This window comes from Capra hircus, chromosome 19, assembly GCF_001704415.2.
Source record: "Capra hircus breed San Clemente chromosome 19, ASM170441v1, whole genome shotgun sequence".
Classification (NCBI taxonomy): domain Eukaryota; kingdom Metazoa; phylum Chordata; class Mammalia; order Artiodactyla; family Bovidae; genus Capra; species Capra hircus.
The window spans coordinates 39,317,923-39,344,518 of record NC_030826.1 but is presented as its reverse complement, the minus strand read 5'-3'; the positions used below and the strand labels follow the sequence as shown (position 1 = coordinate 39,344,518).

The 26,596-nt window shown below is 52.3% G+C and overlaps 2 protein-coding genes across 5 annotated transcripts; one reads left to right on the top strand and one right to left on the bottom strand.

The window, feature by feature from the left end:
* RPL19 (ribosomal protein L19) lies at window positions 268–4,000 on the bottom strand. Its single transcript, XM_005693740.3, has 6 exons — window positions 3,902–4,000; window positions 3,095–3,201; window positions 1,898–2,020; window positions 1,157–1,277; window positions 683–793; window positions 268–477 (listed from the first exon to the last, which is right to left on the bottom strand). The coding sequence occupies exons 1-6, from the start codon at window positions 3,904–3,906 to the stop codon at window positions 354–356; spliced, it is 591 nt and encodes a 196-aa protein (XP_005693797.1). The 5' UTR covers window positions 3,907–4,000; the 3' UTR covers window positions 268–353.
* Window positions 7,058–25,555, top strand: CACNB1 (calcium voltage-gated channel auxiliary subunit beta 1). Of its 4 annotated transcripts, none has more exons than XM_005693737.2 (14): window positions 7,059–7,350; window positions 9,788–9,874; window positions 12,887–13,006; window positions 13,955–14,077; window positions 14,643–14,779; window positions 15,012–15,088; window positions 16,463–16,482; window positions 16,749–16,829; window positions 17,272–17,330; window positions 17,515–17,624; window positions 17,771–17,922; window positions 21,058–21,153; window positions 21,578–21,763; window positions 23,718–25,555. In XM_005693737.2, the coding sequence occupies exons 1-14, from the start codon at window positions 7,267–7,269 to the stop codon at window positions 24,180–24,182; spliced, it is 1,797 nt and encodes a 598-aa protein (XP_005693794.2). In that variant the 5' UTR covers window positions 7,059–7,266; the 3' UTR covers window positions 24,183–25,555. The 4 variants fall into 4 exon arrangements, with proteins under 4 accessions (XP_005693796.1, XP_005693794.2, XP_005693793.2 ...); XM_005693736.3 differs by lacking the exon at window positions 16,463–16,482 and adding an exon at window positions 15,498–15,652 and having other exon boundaries at window positions 7,073–7,350; XM_005693739.1 differs by lacking the exons at window positions 16,463–16,482; window positions 23,718–25,555 and adding an exon at window positions 15,498–15,652 and having other exon boundaries at window positions 7,058–7,350; window positions 21,578–21,972.

Below are 26,596 nucleotides of genomic sequence, written 5' to 3'. Positions count from 1 at the left end.
CCAACCAAAAACCAACATCTGAGGCCACTCATACTCTGCTGTAAAGGGCAGTTTTGAGGCACAATATCCGAAGCCTGGGAGCAGTCATTCCTCCCCTCCCTTCAAAGTAGGCCCCACATGCCATGGATGGAGGGGGCATGAGCCTGACCAGAGGCTAGGAGTCAAGGAAGCAACACACCAGGAACCCAGGGAAGGGTCTGTATCCCAGTCCTCAGTTCTGGTCCTGTAAACAGTGAAAACCCCACTGAAGACTTTGGAAGCAGAGAGTTAGGCAGATAAAGGCTTGTCTTTTATTGAATGAGTGATCTATGCAATTGCCGAGGCCACTATGTACAGAGAAGAGGGGGAGAACTTTATTTCTTGGTCTCTTCCTCCTTGGACAGAGTCTTGATGATTTCCTCCTTCTTGGCCTGGAGCCGCTCTTCACGGCGCTTGCGCGCTTCCTTGGTCTTAGACCTGCGGGCCTCAGCCTGGTCCCTGGAAAAGAGAAGATGGGTGAGCTGCTGGGGACACCAAAAGCTGAGTCAACTAACCAACAGCCCCACACTATCCCAACACTGACGGTGGGTGGAGCGTGGGTGTGTACAAGACACAGCAGTATGTATCTCTAACACAACAGCTGGACAGACTGCATGGAAGTTAAAACTAGACATTAGCATATTTTAAATGCCTCAGAACTTACGCCAGAAGCTTCTTGCGAGCCTTGTCTGCCTTCAGCTTGTGGATATGTTCCATGAGAATCCGCTTGTTTTTGAACACGTTACCCTTCACCTTCAGGTACAGGCTGTGATACCTGTAGGGTACAAGGGTTATTAAGAGGTTCTGGTCAGCAATGGCATCAATAGAGGTGGGCCTGTGATCTGCTCTTCTACACAAGGCCCCTAAGCATGTAGAGTTCCTGTCCTCTGCCCTCTTGGTGCAGAGGATTCTTTCCCTCATCCAAAACTTTCTGCACAATTAGGAGACAGCTCACTTCGCAGATCTTGGGCTACCCTGATGGTGTATGCAGGGAGGATCAAATGGAAGAACTTTCCTAAGAAAAGTGTAAGACACATGGCTCTCCGCCCAAGGCCAATGAGACAGAGCTTGCATCTGTGCAAAGAACAAGTCATCAAAGCAGCAATGGATCTTGGTGAGCCCAAGAGAAGGTACTTACATGTGGCGGTCAATCTTCTTAGATTCACGGTATCGTCTGAGCAGCCGGCGCAGAATTCTCATCCTCCTCATCCACGTTACCTTCTCAGGCATTCGAGCATTGGCAGTACCCTTTCGCTTACCTAGGAGGAAGAAGAGTCAGGATCACCATAGTGCATCTGGGTTACTAGAGCCAGCTGATTAGTCGCAACAAGAGCAACTAACTTCTGCAACACTGAGTCATGTACCAAGAGTCGTACCTCATCTTAAGTAGCATTATTTCCATTTTACAGATGATCTCAAGTATTAAACTTCTTTCATTTACTCAATTTTCAAAAAAGCAGAAACAAGGCAATTATCTTTCATTCACTTCAGGCAGAATGTGAATACTCCAAGGCATGCACCGAGGCAGCCTGCACCGGGTAAACTGGGAGATCTTAAAAGGCGGTGTGACCTTCATCTCCCCAGATCATGCTGACTTTACAAAGTGATGTTAGGATTTATACGACGACATTTCCCAAGTATCCAGCAGAATCCTTGGCAAGGTATAGGTGCTCAATAAATAAGACCTCTTTCTACCAATACCGTCAATTCCCACACCAGTGCCAACATTCTGATTTGCAGACAGAAAAACACACCAAGCATCATGGACTAAGAAAAGGGTTCAAAATAAGTCAGAATGGGGAAAGACTCTGAATCTATCCCAGTCTAGATTTAATCACCTATCTTTCCCTGAGTCTTGGAATAAACAGAACGTACTTACCTATACCCATATGCCTGCCCTTCCGGCGAGCCAAGGTGTTTTTCCGGCATCGAGCCCGGGAATGGACAGTCACAGGCTTCCGGATGATCAGCCCATCTTTGATCAGCTTCCGGATCTGTTGGCCTGGGAAATCACAATATACTTGGTCAGTCAGGTGGGCCCTAATCCCACCAGGCAAAACTCAAGAGTCCAAACAGGACATGACAGAGGCACGGCTCACATCCCTGGTTTTCAAAAATGGTGCAAACAAGGGGACCTTCTATTTCTTTCCTAAAAAAAACAAAACAAAAAAACCTTCTATCCTTTTAGATGCTAATAGCACTCAAAATATACATATTTGGGGATATGTGATCAAAATAGTATACAGATATGACCTAGTCCTTCAGATTCTGCTTCACCTATTAGCTACCAGTCTAAAATTTCTGAGCACATATTACAATACCACAAACCCAAACAGAAAAAGAATTTCCCTGATACTGACAAAGATTCCTGCTAAACTTTCATCAGCTCCTGAAGCTTCTCACAGGCCAATCTGTACACTTCCTTAAAGAATCCTGTTAGGTCAGTTCAGCCAGAAACCCCCCTAACCTACTTCCTCTTAAGGTTTTTCTTTATTTAAAAAAATATTTATTGTAGTTGATTTACAATGTTAATTTCTGCCGTACAGCACAGTGACTGTTGTACATATATATACACACACACGTTTTCATATTCTTTTCCACTATAGTTTGTCGTCCTCTTAGTAATTTTTCATCCACTGACCCCCTTCACCATGCTCCTTGGCTATAAATTCCTACTTGCCCACTGTATATTCTGATTTGAACTTCCCAATTCATCACTTCATTTCCTTGGCCATCTCTACACCACAGCCACCCCTGCCCGTCCAGCCAAGTCCCTGTACTATCTCTCCAAAAATTTCTCACATAGCTATAAAACAGAACATCCACTCTAGTGATATTTATTAATGTTAACACAGAGTGGTTGCCATCAATTTCCATCCTGTCATTCTGGCAAAGGTCAGGAAGAGAACCTCTGGCAATCCATATTTTCATGACTCCTCCATTTTATGAGACCCCCCCCCCCAACCCCAGACTGTAAGCTAGCCTATGGTAACAGTCAACATAGTTGTCACCTTTCATTGCACAAAGGATGAGAAATGGGGAGGGTAAAGAAGGCACGCAGACCCCAAGAACTCACGGGAGTTGGCATTGGCGATTTCATTCGTCTCATTGGGGTCCAACCAGACCTTCTTCTTGCCACAGCGAAGGACACTGGAGGCAAGCCTCTTCTGAAGCCTGAGCATACTGTGACGAACAGAAAACACTCTCAGGGCCTGGAAACCATACCTGGGCGCATCCCCAACAAAACCTGCTCACCCCACGTAGACAACGTCTGTGGGTCTGTTTTCCCCTCTAGAAAATAAGATTAACGAGTAAAACTGGAATGTAGAGTGGGCTGACGCCTTTTCTGGTACCCAGCACGAAAAATAGTGTTTAACGTGAAGAATCTGTGGCCACTGGACTGTTTCCTCAGCTCGTTTTTTATCTCAGCAATAAACTAGCTTTAAAAGTTTTCTTAATGATGGTTCTAAGGGGCAGAAGACATCAAAATGCTAGGATCGCCTCACTTTTGGCAGGCAGAGGCTTGGGGCCTATTTGCGGCCTGTCCTACGTCACATGGAAGCAGAGATGGGCTCGGAGTCACAGACTGCCCCAGCGAGTTAAGGGGGCCACGGCCCAGTCCCCGCCGCCGCCTCTCCTCTGCCCGAGTGGGTCGCCTCAGACACGTGCAGGGCGCGTAGCCAGCCCTCCCCCGGCCTAGAGTTGCCGGGACGTCCCCCTACCCACCTCCCCTCGAGGCCGGGCGCTAGTGTGCTCCGGTTACCCCAAGCTCCAAGACCAGCCGCTTCAGGGAAGCCTCTTCCCTGTCTTTTCCCGTATGGGCCGCGGTACCGAGCTCCGCAAAGCAAAAATCAACCAGAATCCAGCACCCGAAAGCGCTTACCTCATGGCCGCAGCCGCAGCGGCGAAAGGAAAGAACTTGTCCTCGCTAGGCTCCTCCCATTATCTGTGAAGGGGAGAGTCCATCACCCGTTCCGCTTTCGCCCGTATTCCCGTTCGGCCCTTTCATATTCCGCCACCTTATACTTACTTATATATTCTGAAAAGACTCAGAGTAATAGAAGTCTAACATCAGGAGTCGGTTTTAAACTTTAAAACATGGAAAATATCCCCCTTCGGTATGCCAAAGTGGTATAGTCCGACTTCCTATTAGGCATGCGCAGCGAGGGTAACCGATGACGTGGGTAGTGGAAGCCGGAAGTCAGCTGGATTGCGTAGGCGGGATAAAGGGGCTTTGCTAGAGTGGCCTACTCCTCCCAGGTGTAGTGGGTTCTGTGGAAGGATGTTTTATTAATAGGGGTAGGGGGGGTGGGGCGGCGGGGGGGGCGGGAATGAAGCAAGAGAGAATGAGCTCAGATACCAGACAAAAGCAACCTTTTATTCACTCTCCCAGTAACTGGGGAGCCCTGGAGTGCAGTTTTAGCACTAGCATTAGTTTTTGAGCCACTGTGGTCCTTAATTACTTAGTGCCTCCATTTCCTCCTCTGTATAGTGTACCTGTATAGTTATATCTAATTTGCAAAAGAAGGCGTTAAGACAAGCTCCATGATGGCAGGAACCAGTCTTGGGTTTGGCTCATACAGCTTGGCACATAAGTAAGCACTTGAGAAATAGCAAGTGAGTGAAAGAATAGTTGGAAAGTCTTTTTAAAAAATCAAACGACAGGACCTCTCATAGTTCCTTCTTCTTGCTTCGGAGAACCGAAGGCTTGGTTAAGAACCCAAGGAGAACATTCCCGGGTCCAAGAAACATAAAGCTGAGTTCTGATTCTAACTCCTTACTTTGCTCCAGCTGGTAACCCCACATCTATCATCTGAACTTTCCTGGCTGCTACATAGAGCATGCATGCTAAGTCGCTTCAGTCGTGTCCTACTCTTTGTGACCATTTGGGCTGTAGTTTTCCAGGTTTCTCTGTCCATGGTATTCTCCAGGCAAGAATACAGAAGTGGGTTGTCATTTCCTCCTTCAGGAGATCTTCCTGACCAGGATATCGAACTTTCTTCTCTTATGTCTCCTACATTAGTAGGTGGGTGCTTTACCACTAGGGCTAGCTGGGAAGCCAGCTAAATAGTGCTGATGAGGTCCAAAAGAGGAAGGGAAAGAAATTCCCTGATGGTCCAGAGGATTTGACTCTGCTTTCACTGCCTGAGGGCCCAGGTTTGATCCTTGGTCAGGGAACGAGGATCCCACAAGCAGTGTGGTGTGGCCATCTTCACCCCCTCAAAAAAAAAAAAAAAAAAAGAGGAAGGGAATCAAAATTTATGCCAATTTCTCACAGTAGAGAAATTGAAAACCCAGGTCTTTCTACAAAACCCAGGCCTTCTCTCTCATACAAGGCTCTCTTGTGTCCAAGGGAAAGATGGGAGCCCTGCTTAGGGTTGGATCTTAGGGCTGACCCACACCTGTTGCAAAATCCAGGGTGAGAAGGAGGAGTCAGTGTATTCCACAGACTCCCCTCCAGCAGAACACAGCAGGTTGGCTTACTTTTATTTTTTATTTATTTATTTTTGGGGGAGGGGGGTTGGCTTTTTTTTTTTTTTTTTTGGCTTACTTTTAGAAGGGCCAGTTTTCAGGCTCTTAGCTCCCCAGTCAGGAATTAAACCTGGGCTTCCCTGGTGGCTCAGATGGTAAAGCGTCTGCTTGCCATGTGGGAGACCCCGGTTTGATCACTGGGTCAGGAAGATCCCCTGGAGAAGGAAACGGCAACCCACTTCAGTACTCTTGCCTGGAAGATCCCATGGACAGGGGAGCCTGGTAGGTTATGGTCCATGGGGTCACAAAGAGTCAGACACGACTGAGTGACTTCACTTTCACTCAGCAGTGAAAGCATGGACTCCTAACCACTGGACTGCCAGAAAACTCCCAGCTTGGCTTATTTTTAGAGCCATCGAACCTGGGCAAATCTCCATTCTACTTCTCATTTCTCTTTTTTGTGGAGCCTGGGAAGGGGTCAAGTAAGGTGGTAACAGGTCCTCCTGTCAAAATTGACACTCTCCCCTCCCTTCCCTACCCCACCCCTGCCCTGCACAGCATCTTACAGCATCTCCAAACATCTCAGAAACCCATCACTTAATTTCCTCTTCCTCCCAAAAATCCCAGGTGACAAAGACACCACAGTACCAGCAAACCCATTTTACAGGAGAGGTGTACTGATGTGCCCAGAGCCACACCACCAGAAAGAGCCCGAACCAAGTTGGCACTAAGGCCTCTTGCCAGAATCCTCTACTCCTTTTAGCTTCACAGATCATGGTGGTTGGGGTCCAGGCCTTGGATATCTGTCCCCAAATAAGGGATGAAGGGGGAAACAATTCCAGGTCACAGGGCATTAGATCTGATTTTCGCCACTCTCCAGTCTCAGCTCCACATTTCTTCCTCCTCTTCCCTCTCTACCCAGGAACACAGACCTCACACAAGCCACCCCTGGCCTTTTGGAAAGGCTTGGGGTATAGCTATTAGCGCTAGGGCAATAGGACTCCTGAATCCCTGGGATTTCCTGTTGCTGTCTCCGCTGAACTCTGTTTGGACACCCTCCCCACCCCAGCTTCAGCCTCTAGCCATCCGGCACCAACCTACTGGGGAGGGAGGGTCCTTTCTGTTTGGCTCAAGGCGGCCTGGGACAACAATGGGGAGAAAGGAGTTAAAGCCGGGTCCCAGGATCACCAGGGCTGGGAAGTTCCGGTGGCCCAGCCTGGAATGGAATGGGGAGACCAGCTAGGAAGAGCGGTTTGGGACGGAAGCGGGGGGCGGTGCCAGCCATGCTAATCCTCGCTTCGGTTCCATCTGCGCTTGGCATCCGCTGGTAAACCGCACCCCCTCACCCCCCACACTCAGCCCCTTGGCAAGGTTTCTAATGTCCCCCAGAGTGGCCACCCTCACCCTAGGCCAGTCAGAGACCTGAGCTCGCCGGGAGAGGCGTGCGTCCCAGCAGCCTCCCTCCCATTGTCTGTGCAGAGCGAGCGGAGGGGCTGCGAGGGGCGGGGCCGCGACTGGCGGAGGGAGGGAGGGAGGGAGGGACGGGTGGGAGCGGAGGGGGCGGGGGGAGATGCTGAGCCTTCAGGGGCGGAGGAGGCGGCGGCAGCAGAGGAGAGAGCGGGAGGAGGGAGGGAACGCAGGAAGAGGGCAACCGAAGGCCGGGCCAGGTGGCTGGACCGGGTGCTGGCTACGCTGCTCTCGGTTCCGACGGCCTCTCTCATGCGTTGAGGGCGCCCGGCTGGGCCGGGCCGGCGGCCGGAGGGAAGGCTCCTCTCCATGGTCCAGAAGACCAGCATGTCCCGGGGCCCTTACCCATCCTCCCAGGAGATCCCCATGGAGGTCTTCGACCCCAGCCCACAGGTGAGGTGTGATGGCCTGGGATCGAGGGAAGGGGGCCGCTCCCGTAGACCTTGTGGGGTCGGATCGAGGGGGGACCGGGGAGAAAGGGGTTATATGCCCGGCGTGGAGGGGAAAAGGCTCTGCGCCCCCCATCCCTGCCAGTGAATGATTGATGGGCGCTTGGCTGGGAGTTATGCTGCGGTTTTGCAGAGCGGGGAGGGGGCGGTCGGGCCGCCTGTCACCCTCGCCTCCTCCTCTCCCCCGCGTCAGGGGCTTTGCTCCTTGGGTACCGGCTCCAGTGGATTAAGAGTGTGGGTGCTGGCGGCGGGATCCGGGGGTTGAGGGAGGCTAGAGAGGGAGCTCAGGCAAAGGGGGCGACGCAGAGCACGTTCAGGGGCTCCGGGCGGGTGTGGGTGGAGTTGGGGTGGCACTGGGAGATGGCCGAGGCGGTGGTCAGAGGGCGGTGCCAGCAGGCCTTCAGAGCTGCGGACACTGGCCCTCGAGGGTGGGGAAGGGACCAGCACCGAGCTAGGCCCCCGTCCCAGCCACTTCAATTCCACCTCTATATCAGACCACCTCCCCTCCCCCGACACCCGTGTTAGCCCTTCTCGACCCATCCCCCTAGCCCCAGAAAACGCCTCCAAAGTTTGGAAAGTTGGACGGATGCCAACTCACTGTCCTGGAGGGGAAGAAACTGTGTTACCTGGGGAAGTGGGGGGGTCTGCCTCCCCACCCCCACTCACACTTTTCCTGTACCCACTGGTTACCCCCAAGAAGGGATATTCTTGAGGTGGAGGGTGCCGGTGGAGTGATCAGCAGAGTCTGGGGTGGTCGTGCCCAAGAATTTCTCTGGGACATGTCCTTTTCCATTCTGGCAACACCACAAGGGCTAGGACAGCATTAACTCTTTTCTTGCTGTGGCCAGCCTGGAGCAACTGTAACCACCATGATAGTACGGCTGATGGGCACGTGGGGCGGGGGGGTGTCAGATCAGACCTAAAAATACTTCCCTTCTCCATCCCAGGCCCCTTGGAGCCTGGGAGGCAGCTGACTGGGGCCTTCCTTTCAGCTGTCCCTTGTCCCTCTGGGTGCCACTCCCTTTTCCTAGCCTGGGATAGTGGTGATGTGAAAGAGAGCCTTGTGCTCACTGGGGGAATCCTCTTAAATTCATAGGGATCCTCAGTCCTAGAGGTTGGATATATGTCTGGTTTGAGAGAATGTGAGAGAGGGAGGATTCTTGAAGGGTTCCCAGGTGTCTCGCCCATCTATCCATCCATCTCCTTGTACTCAAGCCCAAGGAACCAGAGCCTCTAGTCTGATTATGGCTTATCTAGCTTCTTTGGCAAAGAAACTCTAGGATGGAGGTTGTGGACAGCGGCTTGGAGGGCCTGGACCCTCAATCATCCCCTCTCACTCTAGATTGCCTGGGGGCCGATGTGTATATGTGAGTTGGGTAGGGCAAAGAAGCAGCCCCCTTCCCAGGAGGTCTGGAAATACCTGAATGGGTGGCTACTTGAGAGGTCAGGCAGTGTCCACGCCACCCAAGCCAGGAGCCTAGCCAGCGAGACTGAGCCCAGCTTCCCGGAGGCCCTTCAGGGGCTGTGTCCTCGGTTTTTCTTGGGGGAGGGCCAAGGGGCATTTAGATTTATGCAGCCTGGTGGGCATCATGGGACAGGACGTGGGCAGTGGCAGCTGAGGGCTAGAGGGCTTGATGTCTCTTGCCCCCTTGGGAAGAGGTATGATCACTGTGATTGTGAAAAGGGGGCTGAAAAAGAGTCCTACCAGGATGAGGGGTGTGCTTAATCTTCCCCCATGGGTCAAGGTTGGGGTTAGATATTTACTTTCCAAATACAGTTTCATGTCCCCTCCCCTCCTCCCTAGAAATCTAATCGTTTTAGGTCTCTAAGACCAGAGAGCTGCAACTCCCCTCCCCGCTCTGCAAAAAAGAAGGCAAGAGTTGGGCTCAGGAAAGCCAAGCTGGGCCTGGGTTGGCGATTCCTCTTCTCTCTGGGGGCTATAGGCACATTCAGCCCTGGTCTGCTCCAGCTGAAGTGGAGAGGGAAGGGGACTTTCCCGGGGGCTCTCTCCACACCCCCAGCACTGCAGGCAGTCTCTCCCTTCCCCCCAGGCCTCTGCAGCCTGCCCAGCATCTTAATTAGCTTTGCTGCCTAATGAGCTTCCAGCTTCTCAGCACCTCCCCCTTCCCAACCTCTGACTTGGTTTTGGGGTTTCTGTGTGTGCTTCCTAGGGCTCTCTTGCTCTGTCCCCGACCCCATGGCTGTGGTCTGGGCCCTCCTTCTCCCTCGGGCTGTACCATCTCAGGAAGAAGATGGAGGGGCAGGCTCTTGAGATCAGGGAATGATATTGCCAAGGCTTGGCAGTAGTTCTGGACTTGATGGGATGAGGGCTGGGCAAGGGTCTTTGAGATTCTACTCTTGTCCCTTCCTGGCTTCTCCAGGGCAAATACAGCAAGAGGAAAGGGCGGTTCAAAAGGTCGGATGGGAGCACATCCTCGGATACAACATCCAACAGCTTTGTCCGCCAGGTAATGGGGAGGCTGGGTTGAGAGGAGGGAGGTGGCTGGTTGGTGGAGACCAGGATTGGTGAGCTGGGTCTGAGGCTTTCTCCAGGCACCCTCCCCCATGTCATTTGTTACCTGCCTAGAACCACCCATCACCCTTACACCCCATGACCTCCTCTGCATATACTGTCAGCTGTACCCACTCCCTCAGCCCCCGCCCAGCCCCTCCCCCAGCACCAGGCACCAGCCCCTGCTGCCTGCCTGCGTCATCTCATTCAGGGACAGCCTGGCCTGCCTCCTTCTAGCTTGCTTCAGGCTGTCACCCACTCCCCCTGCCGGCTGTCTTCTTCCATGTCCTCCCCCAGAATCTGTGACAGCATGGGGTAGAGGGAGGTCCTACGAAATGAGGAGCCGGGACATTTGGGTCCCTGGAGCCCTGATTAGGTATGGATCGGGGGAAACGCCCTCCTCACATCCAGTTGTGACTGTTCTTTAATATGCAGAGAGAACATGTGTTGAGGGGGGTGGCGGAGAGGCAGCAGGAAGTTGATTTTAGAGAGGACTTCAGCCCAGCACCCCTGAATGAAAGGGCAGGGGGTATAACTGAATGGCCTTCTGGGGTCTTCTGTTCTCAGTCAGGAAGTTGCCATTCTCATCTCTGTTCTAACTCTCAACCCCAGGCCATCTCAGGCTCAGGGAGAAGCAGTGAGAGAGCCATGTGGTTGCTATGACTACAGAGCATCTCAACAAAGCCTGGTACCCAAAAAAGGCGAGAGGGGCTTAGGATCAGACAAGGAAGGAGTACATCGAAGAAAAAACGGGCAGGCACATGCGGACAGAGGACAGTAGGAAAGTCAGCCACCCCCAGGCCAAAAGAGAGAGGGTGATGCCAGACAGATCCACTACTGACTGGAGTGAGGCCCTTCTTTTTGATTCTTAGGTCTCCACAACACTTGGCACTCGAAAGCCCAGGCCTGACTTGAGAGGGTCAGGAAAGGGATCTTTCTTCCCAGGATTCCTAAATACACATACAAGTGGGAAGTCTTTTCTTTGATCTTTCCCTCATCCCTTGTGTGTGTTGTAGGACTGGGGCAGGACCAGGGCCAGGGCTAGGAAAAATGACACTGCTCAGTGGAGCCCCTCTTGACAGAAAAGGGCCTCATTCCTTCAGTGTTTGCCAACCTAGGGGATCAGACCCCAGTTTCCAATCCTTTCTCCTCTCAGCTCCCCAGCTCTGACCCCCAGTAGGTGGCAGGGAGGTGGGGGGGCAGGCCTTGCCACATCTCTGAGCTAAATATACCCTAGCAGTTTGCACATGTAGCAACTCTGCTTGTAACCTGAGCCCCCTGGGGGAACGGGCAGTTTGGGCCACCCCCTAGGCCAGCAGGGCCAGGCTCCGAGGGCGCCGGGATGGAGGCGCCCAACCAGACCCTCGTAGTGGTGAGCTGGGGATGGAGTGAAGGCGGGGGTGGGGGGCGGGAGCAGCCCCTCAGGAAAGCTGGTGGGAGGCCTTCACTCCAGCCTGTTTCCTTGCCTTCTCACTGTTGCCTTGTCTCCCGCCATTTCTGGCATGTACGTGTGTGTGTGTGTGTGTGTGTGTGTGTGTGTGTGTGTGTGTGTGTGTGTGTGTGTTGGGGTCAGTAAGTGCCTATCCCTCTCCATCTCTGGGTCTGTTCCTCTGGCTCTCCTGGTGGCTGTCTTCCTGACTATGAGTGCTCAGGAGGGATAAAGAGTAGTTGATTCACTGGTTTTCACTCTTTCCTTTGTATCACTTTTCCAGCTTCTATGAAAACCCCACCTCACCCCCCGGTTTTCCTCTCAGAGTCTCCCATTTTCCTGATTTGGCTGGGAAATGGATGGGCCACTGCACTGGCTGATGACGAGGGTGCTCTGGGGAGATGGGACCTGGTCTTCTTTCTTTCCGAGGTCCCCTCCATACCAGGCTAATGGGCATTCCTGGCCAAGTGACCCTTTCCTGTCTTCAGAAGAAAACCCTCCCACCCCTGCAGTCTTACCCTTTCATCACATCCCCTCTGGCCCTTTGTAGCAATAAATCCACACCTTCTGGCTCCCATCCTCACATGCCCTTGGGGACACAGACACTGAGGGTGCCCCCTGCCTCTGCCCTGTGTGCACACACAGGGACCTGTATGCATTCAGTCATGCACCAGGACATACTACAGACCACATGCTCCCAAACAGACTTGAAGTTGCACATACAAGTATACCCATGAATGAACATGTTCATTCACCTCCTGGGCTATGTGTGCCTTACACATGTGTCTGCATTGCTGAGGGAGTTCCTTGTGCCCTGGGATGGTCCTTGTGGTCAAGGCCAGCTTCCTGGCACACCCAGACTTCTGAACCTGCCTCAGTGCTGGCAGTTGGCCGCCCTAATGCAAGGGAAAAGCCTGCTCGTATTCTTCTCTTGATGTGTTTCTCCTGTCTGCTCCACCCCAGGAACCTTGGGTTCCTTTTTGTATCTTATAAGAGCCTAAGGGGTGGGGCTTTCCACCTTCTGGCAGGGGAGGTAGGATTCTATCTTCCCTCACCCTTGAGCAGAAGGTAGCAAATTTTTGTGTGGCCCTAGCACATGGAGCAGGCTGCTCATGGCTACCAGTGCAGAGGGCTCAGACCTAAGCTGGTGGCTGTGGCCCCTGGAAGGACTCACTGGGCCTGTGTTGAGTCTGTCTCAGCGGGTTCTGGGAGCAGGGGAGGGAAGGGGGAGCAGGGGAGGGAAGGAGGAGCAGGGAATGGAGACTGACCATTGGCACTCCGCCTCTGCACTGCACCCTATCAGGTTCCCACCCCTCCCTGGGCCCCAAGCAGCTGTCCTTGGGCCTGCCATAATTCCCTGCTTGTTGCTATCACCCTTTCTAGGGCCACACTCTTCCCAGGGGCCTGCAGACCTCATTCTCAGGCTCTTCCTGTCGAATACCATCTTCTCCTAGCCCTTGTGGTCTCACGCTGGTGCCTTCTGTGGCCCAGGAGCTGGGGAGGCGGTGTTGGCCCTGAGCTGGCCCTGTCTATTTTCAGGGCTCAGCAGAGTCCTACACCAGCCGTCCGTCGGACTCTGACGTGTCTCTGGAGGAGGACCGGGAAGCCTTAAGGAAGGAGGCAGAGCGTCAGGCGTTAGCCCAGCTAGAGAAAGCCAAGGTGAGAAAGTTGGGAGGGGCTGTGCTGGCATTGTTTCCCTTACCTCGTGCCTTAGAGACAGCCTGGACAGACCCGAGTCAAGTCTTGGCCCAGCCAGCCACTTCCGGCGGACATACGCCTCCCATGTGCCTCTGCGTTTCAACTGTAAAAATGTAAGCTATAATACCTGCCTTCTTATAAACTGTAATAAGTGCCTAAAACTCTTTGCACACATAACAGGAGCTAAACATTTTCACTCTTTCTGCGTTGACTCTTACTAGCTGTGAGATCTTAGGCAATTCACTTAACCTTTCTGAATTTTAGTTTTCCCATTCATTCAAGTGAATACGATAATAGCACTTTGTAGGATTTTTGTAATGAATAAATAAGATAATGGATGTGAAACATATAACACAGTACCTGGCACACTAAACAGTAGCTGCTATCATTATGACTACTATTATTATTATTACTATGACTATTCCTTCTTGGTATCATTATGGGGTCCCCCACCACCTATACTTATTCCCTGATGCCCCCTCCATCCTGAGAGGACCGAGTTCTGTTTTTTGCTTTTTTTTTTTTTTACTGTGAAATTTAATATACACGTAAAAAACTGCATAAGCCATTCAGTGTATACTTTTGTTGTTTTAATAATTTTTTTGATGTATAGTTGATTTACCGTCTTGTATGAGTTTCAGGTGTGTACAGCAACGTGATTCAGTTATACGTGTATATATATTCTTTTTCAGATTATTTTTCATTATTGGTTATTACAAGATTTTGAATATAGTTCACTGCTGTACAGTAGGACTGTGTTTACTTTGTGTATAGTGGTGTGTATAATGTGTATCTTAGTGAAGAATTTACAAAACAAACCTCTCCATAATCACCACCCGAGTCAGGAAGTTGTACATCCCATTGTGATATAACTCTCTGGTTGTCATCCACCCTGGGTGCCTCCTCTAGACCAAGCCAGTGGCATTTGCTGTGCGGACAAATGTCGGCTACAACCCATCTCCAGGGGATGAGGTGCCTGTGCAGGGAGTGGCCATCACCTTCGAGCCTAAGGACTTCCTGCACATCAAAGAGGTGGGGAGAGACCGCTTGGCATCTGGAGGGAGGGCAGTATAGTGTGTGCCAGGAGAGGGGCAGTCAGAGCTCTAGTGGAAAAAGACTTCTGAACCAAGCAGAGCTGAGCTGAATCTGCTCTGTGATCTTAGACAAATCTTTCCACTTCTCTGAGCTTCAGATTTGTCATTGGCAACGTGCGATGGTAATACCTAGGTTGCAGGGTTGTTGGGAGGGTTTGTGAAGAGGACTGTTGGTGGAGTGGCAGTGTGCCAGGCATACAGAGGTGTCAGCATTTACTTCTCTCCCCACTTTTCCAGGGTCGAGCTGACACATGGCGGGAGGAAGGACTCTCAGAACAGGGATGTGCTTGGGGTGGGGTGGTCCAGGGCACAAGAGGATGCTGGTCCTAGAGAGCCCTGAGAATTGGGAGCTGTATTCAGAGGCTGGTGCTGGGGCTCTTTGAGGGTGCCATACCCTGGGCAGAGAAGGCAAGATTGGGGGTGGTATCCCCTGGAGCTGGCTGCTGGCTTGTACCTCTAATCTCCTTCTTGGTCTCCCCCACCCCACCTGCCGTTGTTTGCAGAAATACAATAATGACTGGTGGATCGGGCGACTGGTGAAGGAGGGCTGTGAGGTTGGCTTCATCCCCAGCCCTGTCAAACTGGACAGCCTGCGCCTGCTGCAGGAACAGAAGCTGCGCCAGAACCGCCTCAGCTCCAGGTGTCTGGCTGGGGGCGGGGCACTCCCACCCCCTGGAGAGGCCGGCCAGCCAGGAGGAGGCCCCAAGGGTTGACCTCATATTCTGAGGACACAGAGTTGCCTGAGGCCTCGCCCGTGGGGCTGGCGAATGAGGGCCATGGGGCGGGGAGGGGCAGCCTGTGAGAGAACAAGATCCCCCGCCCTCACACCCACCTCTTTGCTCATGGCTCCATTTGCCTCTCTGCCCACACAGCAAATCAGGTGACAACTCCAGCTCCAGCCTGGGAGACGTGGTGACTGGCACCCGCCGCCCCACGCCCCCTGCTAGTGGTAAGAGCTGCTGCCACCCCAGGGGATGGGGTGGAGCTCCTGGGTGGGGTGGTCTCCCCATTGCCTGTCCCTTCCTTTCCCTGCAGTAAGGGGTATCCCAATCCTGAGTCCTCCAAACACATCCAGTAGTACCCTCTCCATGAAGAGCAGGGCACCCCCCAAGCTGGGCTGGTCAGTCAGCACCCATTCTCTCATGTCTGTCCTCTCCCATTTCTTCGGTAGCTCCATCTCTCCTCCTGACTCCCCCACCCCCTGCCCCCCATTCATTTCTCCCAGCCCTGTTCCATTCACCTCTTCTTCTTTCTTTTTTCCCCATCCCATCCCTGCGTTCTGTGCTTGTGTCTCCATGTCCATCTCACTCCTCCCCACCTCGCCTCCTCCCTCCCTCAATCCTGACTCTCCGGTCCAGGTAATGAAATGACTAACTTAGCCTTTGAACTAGACCCCCTAGAGTTAGAGGATGAGGAGGCAGAGCTCGGGGAGCAGAGCGGCTCTGCTAAGACTAGTGTTAGCAGTGTCACTACCCCGCCGCCCCACGGCAAGCGCGTCCCCTTCTTCAAGAAGGTAATTCTTGCTGGGTTCTTGTGAGTGGGGAGGTCAGGACCCAGCTCTTTGGTGGGTGGAGGGGGGCTGGAATGGATTCAGATGGGGTATTGGCCTGATTCTGTGGGGATCAGGCCTTCCTGCCGAGGAGGAGGGAAGGGTAGAGTGGCACCAAGAATGGGCACGGCTGTCACCATACACAATCCCACCCTGGCCCTCTTCCCCGGAAGGGATGGTTCTTGCCATGAAAGCAGCCCTTCCAGCCCCCGCCCCCCAACTGAAAGCAGATCTGGTTGTTAATGAAACCTGATGTTTCCCCCTCACTACCAGTGGCATATTCCATATTTGCCCTCGCCCCGACACGTGAAGGGGAAAGTGGAATGGTGACTCTTCTTTGCCCTTTTCAGATCCCATAGGGTGCCCAGGGATCTCCTGGCTGCAGAGCAGGACAGTTAAGGGAACCCTTACAATGGGCAGGTTGGCCTGCACTGGGGCCAGGAGATGGGCACCAAATTAGGGGCTATCACTCTTTCCAGCTTTTTTCCAAAACCCAGAGATGGGGTAGAGGATGTCTGAATATTCCAAAGTTCACTGGACTGGCTGTCAGTCCCACTCCTGGCCCTGATTCAGGGCCATCTCTGGCTGCCCCTTGGCATGGGGTCCCATCCCCTCTCTCTGGCTCTGTCTGTCACTAACACGCATGCCCTGTTATCTCTCCTCGTCCGCCCGCTCTCCCTCTCTTGTCCTGGCTCCTCCCTTGCCCTCTGCCCCTGCCTGGGTACCCTCCCCTTTCTCCTCCCCCTCCCCCATCTTGGCAATCTCTGGACCCAGCCAAACAGAAGCAGAAGTCGGTGAGTAGCACAGCTTTCTATGTTTCCCTCCCTACCCTCTGGGATGAGCTAGGGGGACCTTCTAACACCCATTCCCATATCTGCCCCCATTTTCCCTCCACCATTCCTGGTTCTCCCTAGCCACACCTCCCCACCCCCACCCTGATCCCCTATATCTGGGCTTTGGGACCAGGGGGAGGAAAGGATGCATGGGGGAGCCTGGAGGCGGGGGGAGAGGGGCTAATGCCATCTCCACTCTGGGGTTTCCCCTCCCTGCTTCCCCCCAGACAGAACACGTGCCCCCTTATGATGTGGTACCTTCCATGAGGCCCATTATCCTGGTGGGACCGTCGCTCAAGGGCTATGAGGTAGGAGCCCCTAGAGGGGCATAGGGACCAGCGGGGCCCAGACTGCCAGAAAGACTCTGTAAGGTCTTGAGACTCCAGAGACATCCCCCAGCAGGGTCTTCCCAGGATTTCCTCCCCAGAGGGCTACAGACCTTCAGAGACCACCCCCTTCCCCAGGGGGACCCCAACCCATGGGGAGACCCACTCAGAAGGGTCTAGTCTTCTCAAAAATACCCAGAAAAGTCCTCCTAGAGGTTCTACCTGAAAGGATCTCTGAATCAGAGACCCCATTAGAGGCCCCTCAAACTCAGAAAGATCACTTCCTCCCCCGAACAGGGACATTCATCTCGGGGATTAAAGAAGAAAATGGAATGTCAGGGGGCAAATACCTAGCAGTCTACCCTTCTTGAGAGCTTTAAACACCTAACTTCTCCTCCTACTCCACCCCCTGCCCCAACCTCAGGTTACAGATATGATGCAGAAAGCTTTATTTGACTTCTTGAAGCATCGGTTTGATGGCAGGTAAGCCCTTCGGAGCTGGCTCTCCATGCCCAGTATGGTTCTCTGCTGCTGGGGTTGGGCAGGATGGCTTGAATGACAATCCTGGAACTCTTGGACTGAGGGCTACGAGGTTGGCATGGAGCCTGGGGAGGAGGCAGGAGATTTTAGCCCACCCTGACCCCTGACTCTTTACTCTGCCCCCCAGGATCTCCATCACTCGTGTGACAGCGGACATTTCCCTGGCTAAGCGATCAGTCCTTAACAACCCCAGCAAACACATCATCATTGAGCGTTCCAACACACGCTCCAGCCTGGGTGAGCCCATCCCTTGACTCCACCCCCACCCTGCTCTGGGGCCAGATGTGGGAGTGAGGGGGCATCTCTAGAAACGCTCGATCTGCCCACTGCCTCCTGGGAGACTCCCTTACATTTATCCCTTCCCCATGACTCCACTCGCCTAGCTGAGGTTCAGAGCGAGATCGAGCGGATCTTTGAGCTAGCCCGAACCCTTCAGTTGGTTGCTCTGGACGCTGACACCATCAACCATCCAGCCCAGCTCTCCAAGACCTCACTGGCCCCCATCATTGTTTACATCAAGATCACCTCTCCTAAGGTGGGTACAAGACCCTACTGGGGACAGGAGTATTCTGGGTGGGCTGCCTGTGTTTAAGCCCCAGGTACTTCTTACTAATCATGTGACTTCATCTCCTCAAGCCCAGTTTCCCTTCTCCATCAAACTCCATTGTCTGGATATTGTGAAGATTCAACCTAATGTGAATACTTGGCACTTAGCAAATGATCTGGTATAATATACCTCATCTTGTATCAGATGTTTTAAATATTACTATTAGAGTTGTACAGGTTAGTCTCCTATCTCTACTTTGTTGACCTCCCATCCTTAGTCCAGAAAATAGAATTCTGTGTTCTGCCTCAGTGTCACCCAGCTACTTGGCAGTTGGAAAAAGACCTCTCCTGTCTTTTTTATTTTCTACTGTCTTTTTATTTCAGCCCTTTTTGCTATACTGCCCTCATTTAGACCTTGATAGAGATGAACTCAGTAGGAAGACTGATTTATTTCTTTGTCATACGGCAGCTCCATCAATTCCCCCCGCTAGACATTAGTGGTTTTGAGAAACGTGGAAGGTGAGCTAAGTTGAAGGATTTTTATAAAATGTTGCTTTATTTATTTGACTGCTCCGGATCTTAGTTGTGACATGCGGGGTCTTTAGTTGTGTCGTGTGGGATTTTTAGTTGCAGCATGCAAACTCTTAGTTGTAGCAATTGGGATCTAGTTCCCTGACCAGGGATCAAACCCAGGCCCCTTGCATTGGGAGTGCATAATCTTAGCCAGTAGATCACAGTGGAAGTCCCTAAGTGAAGGATTTTAAGTTAGAAGGTTAAACATCTGACTTCTCATGTTAACTTCTTATGAGGTTCAAATCCTAGCTCTGAGTGGCTTATTTTAATTAATTAAAGTTTGTTGTTGTTTATTTGGTTGTATTTTATTGAGCTTTGGATCTTGGGGAGATAATTTAGCTTTTGCACAATTTCTTCACCTACAAAATGGGAATTATAATCCTTCTCTTGAGGTAGTGATGTAAAGAGCCCAGAGTTCTGTCTGACTGATGAAGGCAATCAGGGGTTAACATTGCATGATAGCACCCTATGAGCTAAGCACCCAGTTTCTAATGAGTATAAAGGGGAGGATGGGATTTAAGTACTTCCTGAGGTGGTTGAAAGGATCAAATGAGATAATGGATGCAAAAGCACTTTGTGAACTAGAAAGTAAGACACACTTCCATTGCCCTCACTGAGCACTCACTCTGAGGTTAAGGGTGGGGACTCTGAAGCCCAGCTGCCTGGGTTTATGTCCCACTGCTGCCACTTACCTACTGGCTCTGCGCTCTTTGGGCAGGTCACCTGACTTCTCTGTGCCTCGGTTTCCTCATTTGGAAAATAGGAATCCTTAGGTGATGTTTGTGAAGATTAAATAAACAAATTAACCATGCAAAGTGCCTGGTACCTATTAAGTGCTATATGTGTTCAATTCTTAAAGATTTTTAATTTGAAGTAATTTCAGATTTATAGGAGAGTTGCAAGAACAGTACAAAGGATCACCTTTGAATACCCTTCACTCAGACTCACTACTTTTTTAATGGCTCTTTAGAAATACAATTCACATGCCATTCAATTCAGCCATTTAAAGCATACAATTTAATTTTTTTCAGACTCACTAATTTTGAACATTTTGCCACATCTACTTTATCTTTAGGGCTTCCCCCATGGCTCAGCAGGTTAAGAACCTGCCTGCAGATGCAGGAAATGTAAGAGATGTGGGTTTGATCCCTGGATCAGGAAGATCCATGGAGGAGGCATGGCAACCCACGCCAGTATTCTTGCCTGGAGAATTCCCATGGAAGACTGTAGTCCATAGGGCCACACAGAGTTGGACACAACTGAAACGACTTAGCAGGCACACACTTTATGTATGTCTATATTATGTATATATGTGGTTATATATATATATCTTTTTTCTTGAACGGTTTAAGTTGTAGCTCTTGTATTTCTTTATCCCTCAAAATTTCAACATGTATTTCTTAAGAACAAGGACATTAACTTACATGTCAAATTCAAGAAATCTCACTAAAATACTGTCTATCTTCAGTTTTCACCAGTTGTCCCCAAAATGCCCCTTATAGCAATTTCCCCTTCAGTCCAGGATCACGTGTTGCATTTAGTTGCAATATCTCTTTAGCATTTTTTTCTTCTTTACTTCTTTTCTCCTTAGTAATCTTTAAGCTAAAAACTTTCCTGAGCTTTTCTTCGATTCTCATGAGACTATCATTTTTGAAGAGTACAGATCACTTATTTTGTAGATTGTTGCTCAAGGTGGGTTTGTCTGATGTTTCCCTGTCAACAGATTGAGGTTTTGCATTTCCGGTAGGAATATTACCCGAGTGATGTGTCCTTCTGAGTGCATTACATCAGGAAGCGTAGGATGTTGGTTTGTTGTATTGTTGGTACTGTTAACTTTGTTAAGGTTGTAGCTTTATGTTTAGCTATTATTATCATTATTATTGTTATCATTGAGAGGAGGATTATAATAGTGGCTGCCTAATGGCATTACTGTCAGGACTAAATGAAAAGAAGGACTTTCCTGGTGGTGCAGTGGTAAAGCTTCTGGCTGGCAATGTGCAAGTCATGGGTTTGTTTCCTAGGTCAGGAGGATCCCCGGAGAAGGGAATGGCAACCCACTCCAGTAGTCTTGCCTGGAAAATCCATGGACAGAGGAGCTTGGCGGGCTACAAGTCCATGGGGTTGCAGAGGAGTTGGACACGACTTATCAACTAAACAACAAAATGAAAAAAAGCACAGACCAAGGCATAGCAAGTGTCCCTTTCAAGGATGGCTGCCTGTTGTTAACACGAAGGGGAAGTTGGCTCAGAGAATGAATGAAACCTGTAAAGAAGGTTACAGGAGTTGGGAAGAAGAATCACTTTCCTTCATACAACCACTGTTGGAATGTCCCAGGAGAGGCTGGCATGAGACCCAGGAGAGAGCCTGAGCTTTGTGTAGGATGGACACAGGGCTGGTGAGGTCATTTCTGAAAAGGCATCCAGGGCTGGCATCATGGAATGTTCCCCCGGCCCTAAAACTGTCTCTCCATGTTGGCTCCAACCAGGACCTGCCTCTCCAGGTTGGTGCATTGCAGGGTCCTTCTAGCTCTTCTTTTCCCCTTACCAAACAGGTTCTTCAGAGGCTCATCAAGTCTCGAGGGAAGTCTCAGTCCAAACACCTCAACGTCCAAATAGCGGCCTCAGAGAAACTGGCGCAGTGTCCCCCTGTGAGTGCTCAAAGGGAAGGGAGGGCATTTGGGTTCTCCTGGTTTCCTGCTGAGAGAGTGACCAGGAACATCTGGGTCTGGTCCAGAGGTGCAGATGGATTTTCTGGGAAAAGAGGGCTGGACAGGCAGTTAGAGACTGTGTTCAAATCCCAGAAGCACCACTTCTCTATGGAGAGTTAAGCCCCTCTCCACCCCTTGGCTACCTTATATATAGAATGAGGGAGCTGTAATATATAGGTGCTAAGACCTCCTTATATGTATTTAATTTACATATCTGAGAGCCCTCCTCTTCCTGAACATCCAGAGGTTTCTTTTTAACTTTGTCCTTCAACCCCTTGACTCCACCCACTGCCCCCAGGCCACACCCTCAGCCCTTGGTCATGCCCAGCTCACCCCAGCCCTGCCCTTAACCCCGCCTCCACAGGAGATGTTTGACATCATCCTGGATGAGAACCAATTGGAGGACGCCTGCGAGCACTTGGCAGAGTACTTGGAAGCCTATTGGAAGGCTACACACCCGCCCAGCAGCACTCCGCCCAATCCGCTGCTGAACCGCACCATGGCTACTGCAGCCCTGGCTGCCAGCCCTGCCCCTGTCTCCAACCTCCAGGTACAAGTGCTCACCTCACTCAGGAGAAATCTCAGCTTCTGGGGCGGGCTAGAGGCCTCCCAGCGAGCCAGGGCGGTGCCCCAGCAGCAGGAGCACACCGTGTAGGTGCCCCGCCCGTCTCCCTTCCCGCCCAGGGCTCGGAACTGAGTGCAGGGAACTTGGGGAAGGAAGGGAAAAGTTTTATTTTGTAAAAAATGTGGTGAGTGGCAGCTTCTGGTGTCTGTGGTTTTTGATGGGTTTGGGGCTAGCTGGTGGGGCCTATCTGGGCCTGGTCCCATAAGACTGTATCTGCTGCCTTGGGGGCTTCTGCTTTGGGGGCCTTGTAAGATAAGAGACTAGGAAGAAACAGAGGAAAATCAATGTATGTTTGCTGGACTCTGCACCCATTTTAGACTCAACAGAGGTCACAGCATTTTAGACGCAACAGACCAACGGCCCTCAGACCCAGGGAGTCCCACAGAGCAGGGCCATTAAAACCAGACAGACTGCCCCCTACTCCAGAGCCCTAATCTCCAGGGGTTCTCAGAAGAGACCCAAAATGAAGCATGTTCTATGAGTTGATATAGAACCTTCCACCCTTCTTCCAGTTAAACAGATTCCAGGGAAGATCCTCCTGTGGGTGCCCCACCCTACCTTGATCTCCCATGGGAGCCATGGCCTATCTCTGAGGTCAAACCATTAAGTATTGAGTTCTAGATTAGAGCCAGAAGAAACCCAGGAAATCATTCTAGACCACTGCTTTGCAAATTTATTTTCAGCACCAGAACCCATTTGTTCACTGAATGTTATGGGAAGTTCAGTGTGTAAATAAGGCATCCTTGCTCTGCTTGGAGAGGGCTAGTGGCTTGGCCTCCACTTTACCTCCACGGGGACCCCTGAAGCACTCTATGTCCTGTCCATCCACCCCAGAACTCCAGGGAATGAAAATTGCTGCTCTAGCCTAATCCCCATCACAGCACCACAGAGAAACTGGGCCACTGAGATGGGAGTCACTGCTCAGGGTCACACAGCTTGAAGTGGCAGGGGATGCACCAGAACCCAGGCCTCCTGGCACCCCACCCAGCAGCCTCCATGGCCATCTTCATGTGACATTGGTGCTGAGGACACTGAGCCATCTCATCGTTGCCAGTGGGAAATACAGACCCATCGGCCTCCCCCAGTATTCTTGCCTAGAGAATCCCATGGAGAGAGGAGCCTGGTGGGCTCCTGTCCATAGTGTTGCACAGAGTTGACACAACTGAAACGACTTAGCATGCATGCATGCATTGGAGAAGGAAATGGCACCCACTCCAGTATTCTTGCCTGGAGTATCCCAGGGACACAGGAGCAGGTGGGCTGCCGTCTATGGGGTCGCACAGAGTCAGACACGACTGAAGCGACTTAGCAGCAGCAGCCTTCCCCAGCCCGAAGCTTTGAGTCTGTTGAGGGCAGGGAAGGAATCCTATGAACCTTGGAGACTGTCACCTGACTCAGAGTGGAGTAGGGGGAAGTGTGGAGTTCTGGATGCCTACGATTAGGGTGCCATTGGGCTGAAGGAGCTGGATGAAATTCTCTCTAGTATATTTGGGGCAACGACTAACCCAATCAACCACTAACAAGTGGCAATACTAATGAGCTGTTAATGATGATTTAGCCCAAGATAGTGTTAATGAGTGCCTTGAGGAAGTGACGACTAATTGTTCATGGGCTCTCTACCATGGTTACCAGGAGTCAGGCCTTCTCACACCTAAGAAGGTTGGGCGCCCCCTCTCCTAATGGAAGAACAAATGCCTTGAGTTCTGTCCTCTGGCTGGGCTCCAGAGCCGGTTGCCCAGCTGCCCAAACCCTAGGGCCAGCACCCTCCTCCTTCAGCCAGGCTGGGTGTCTTGGTGCCCTCACTAACCTGCCTTGCTTTGTTGTGTTTCTCTCACTCCTGCCTGATCTGCATGGCGTGTACCGTGTGTCTGCTAACCAGGGACCCTACCTTGCTTCCGGGGACCAGTCGCTGGAACGGGCCACGGGGGAGCACGCCAGTGTGCACGAGTACCCGGGAGAGCTGGGCCAGCCCCCAGGCCTTTACCCCAGCAGCCACCCGCCAGGCCGGGCGGGCACCCTGCGGGCACTGTCCCGCCAAGACACGTTTGATGCCGACACCCCTGGCAACCGAAACTCTGCCTACACGGAGCTGGGAGACTCGTGTGTGGACATGGAGACTGACCCCTCCGAGGGGCCAGGGCTTGGAGACCCTGCAGGGGGCAGCACCCCACCAGCCCGACAGGGATCCTGGGAGGATGAGGAAGAAGACTATGAAGAGGAGCTGACCGACAACCGGAACCGCGGCCGGAATCAGGCCCGCTACTGCGCGGAGGGCGGGGGCCCAGTTCTGGGGCGCAACAAGAACGAGCTGGAGGGTTGGGGGCGGGGTGTCTACATCCGCTGAGGGGCAGGGGCTACACAGTGGGAGGAAGGGCTCTTGAGCCCAAGAGAGGGGAGGGACAGGGGGGCTCACCACGGAGGTGTATCTTGCCTCCAGGGGGCGCTGTCTCCCTCCTTTCGGATGCCTTTGCTCAGATTGGGGTTTCTTAGGTGGTAACCTTCCACCCAGCTCCTACCTGCTGTGGATGTATGGAGGATGCCCACCTTTCTGCAGTATCCCCTTCTCCACCTCAGGGGGCTCTCTCCCTTCACCCAGAGAAAAGGTGCACTTGCTTAACTCCTACTCCGGGCTCTAAAATGGTGTGGCCCTTTCTTTTCCACCCTGGAGTATTTGGGAATGAGGGGGGGAGGGGCTTTTCCTGGAGAGGGAGACCAGAGACTCTCACATGAGGGCTCTCTTCCCCAAACCCCAGATCCGGCGTCCTTTACCATGAGCCCCGCCCCCAGCACCTGCCTGCAGCTTCCTGACTTCATTGTCTGGGAGGTGAAAGCTATAGCACTGGAAGCTCCGTGGGGAGCTGTCTCACGGAGTGGTCTGGAGTGGTCTGGGCAGATGCTGGCAGGCATCAGGTGCAGTGCCCTGTGCCTGCCCAGGACCTAGAACCCTGAGGAGGAGGCCACCCGAGATGCTGCTCCCAGTCCCACCACCTCCATGCCTCAAGCCTTTGCCTACCCCAGGAATGAGCTTTGCCTACAATATCCCTTGCCTGCTGCCATCAGAAGAGGGGGCCCCTCTGCATCTGAGCCCCCCCATCCTGTCGTCACCTGGGCCCATGGAACACTCTGATCCGCCTCATTTTGAAACCAAAAAAACTGCTCCTTCATTCTCACCCTGAGGCCCCAGGGAAGAGGCCCGATGGTTGGTGCCCCAGAGTTAATCACCACCCCAGGGGTTGCCTCTGGACATCAGATCTCCCCTGGAGGGGTGGGGGGCTTGGCTGCTGCTGCTGCTGCTGCTCTGTATTTGCCTCTTGTGATCCTGTCCTTTACCCATGTCCACTGCACCCAGGAGAGGCCTTGGTACGCCCTCTGCTCTGGAGTGTCCCTCTGCCTAGCATCCCATTGCCCAGCAGCTCTGCCCCCCAGTACCCAGCTGGGCCAGAGAGAGCCGATTGTGCCAACGAGGACTGGGCCCTGCCCGGCTGCCCGCCTCAGGGATGGGCACCTCATGCCTGTCTCGCCACCTCCTGTGCCAATGTTGTCCCACCCCACCCTCCACCTGGGGTGGGGTGCAGCTTCCACTTACCGGTTAGAAGAGACCACTGCCCAACCCCTCCCCTTTCCTGTCTGGTGTCCTGTGCCCCCATCTGTCTGTCTGTTCGTCTGTACTACCCTAGAAGTATTTTGCCACATATAAAACCGCCGTCCTGTCCTTTGCGCCGCCTCCCAGGCCTGCTTCTTTGTCCCCATCACTGCTACTCGGTTGCCAGCCTAGGTGTGTGGGAGCTGCTCACCTGCAGGGGGAGAGTGAAGCGGTGGGCGCGCAACGGCACCCTGAGTGATTTGCTCAGCTGGAGAGATGGTGCTTTGACTTTCGACTCTGACACATTATATTCAAGCCTGACAGGAGCTTCGTGGCCAGTCTCAGCTCCACTCCACCCCAAGCTCCATACCTGTCCTGTCTCCCCATAAGTAGAGCCAGGGAAAACCAGAAACTGTAGAGGGAAGTGGAGTGTCCCGGAGGTCATTCAGGGGGTCAGATCCAGAGCCACTGGCTCACAGTCTTGGAAGCATGTGTGTTTTTCTGCTCCTGTGGCCTCAGCTGCTCCCGGGTTCCTCAGGGATGGAAGGGCTGAACTTCCAGCTTCCTCCACTGATGCCTCCACAACGACCCCCACCCCAGTCACTGCTAACTAGCCTTGTGAGAGAGAAGGAAGTCTGTTTGTGGGGGGTGGGTAGAGAATTGGGAACTCCCCCAGTCCCAGACTGAAAGAGAAAAAGCCAGGAAGAAAGTCAGCGGGTGAGAGTGACAGTTCCTGCTGTCATCACATAGCAGGATGTGGACTTGTCTGCCTCGCACAGCACCCAGAAACCATTTCTCCTCTCTCCTGCTTCTTGTTTTTGGGTAGTAGACCCAGATAATCCTGTCCAGAGTGTGCATGTGTGTGTGTGTGTGTGTGTGTGTGTGTATAGAGGGCAACGGACATTCAGACCCTCCAGATGAGGGGTTAGCAAACCCAAGGAAAGAGGAACTGGACAGGCCCACAGGTTGAGTGACTGGCTCATGGTCAACAGGGAGTTGATGGCAAAGCCAGCACTGCTGGGACTGGAGCCCATTCTGCCTCCATGTGGTGCTCTTCCCCTTGCATTGCAGTGGAATCAATCTTTCCTGTGTTTATTCATTGAGCAAACATTTATTGAGCATCTACTATGTACCAGGCACAAGTCTTAAATGGGAGCAGCAGACAGTTCATAAGG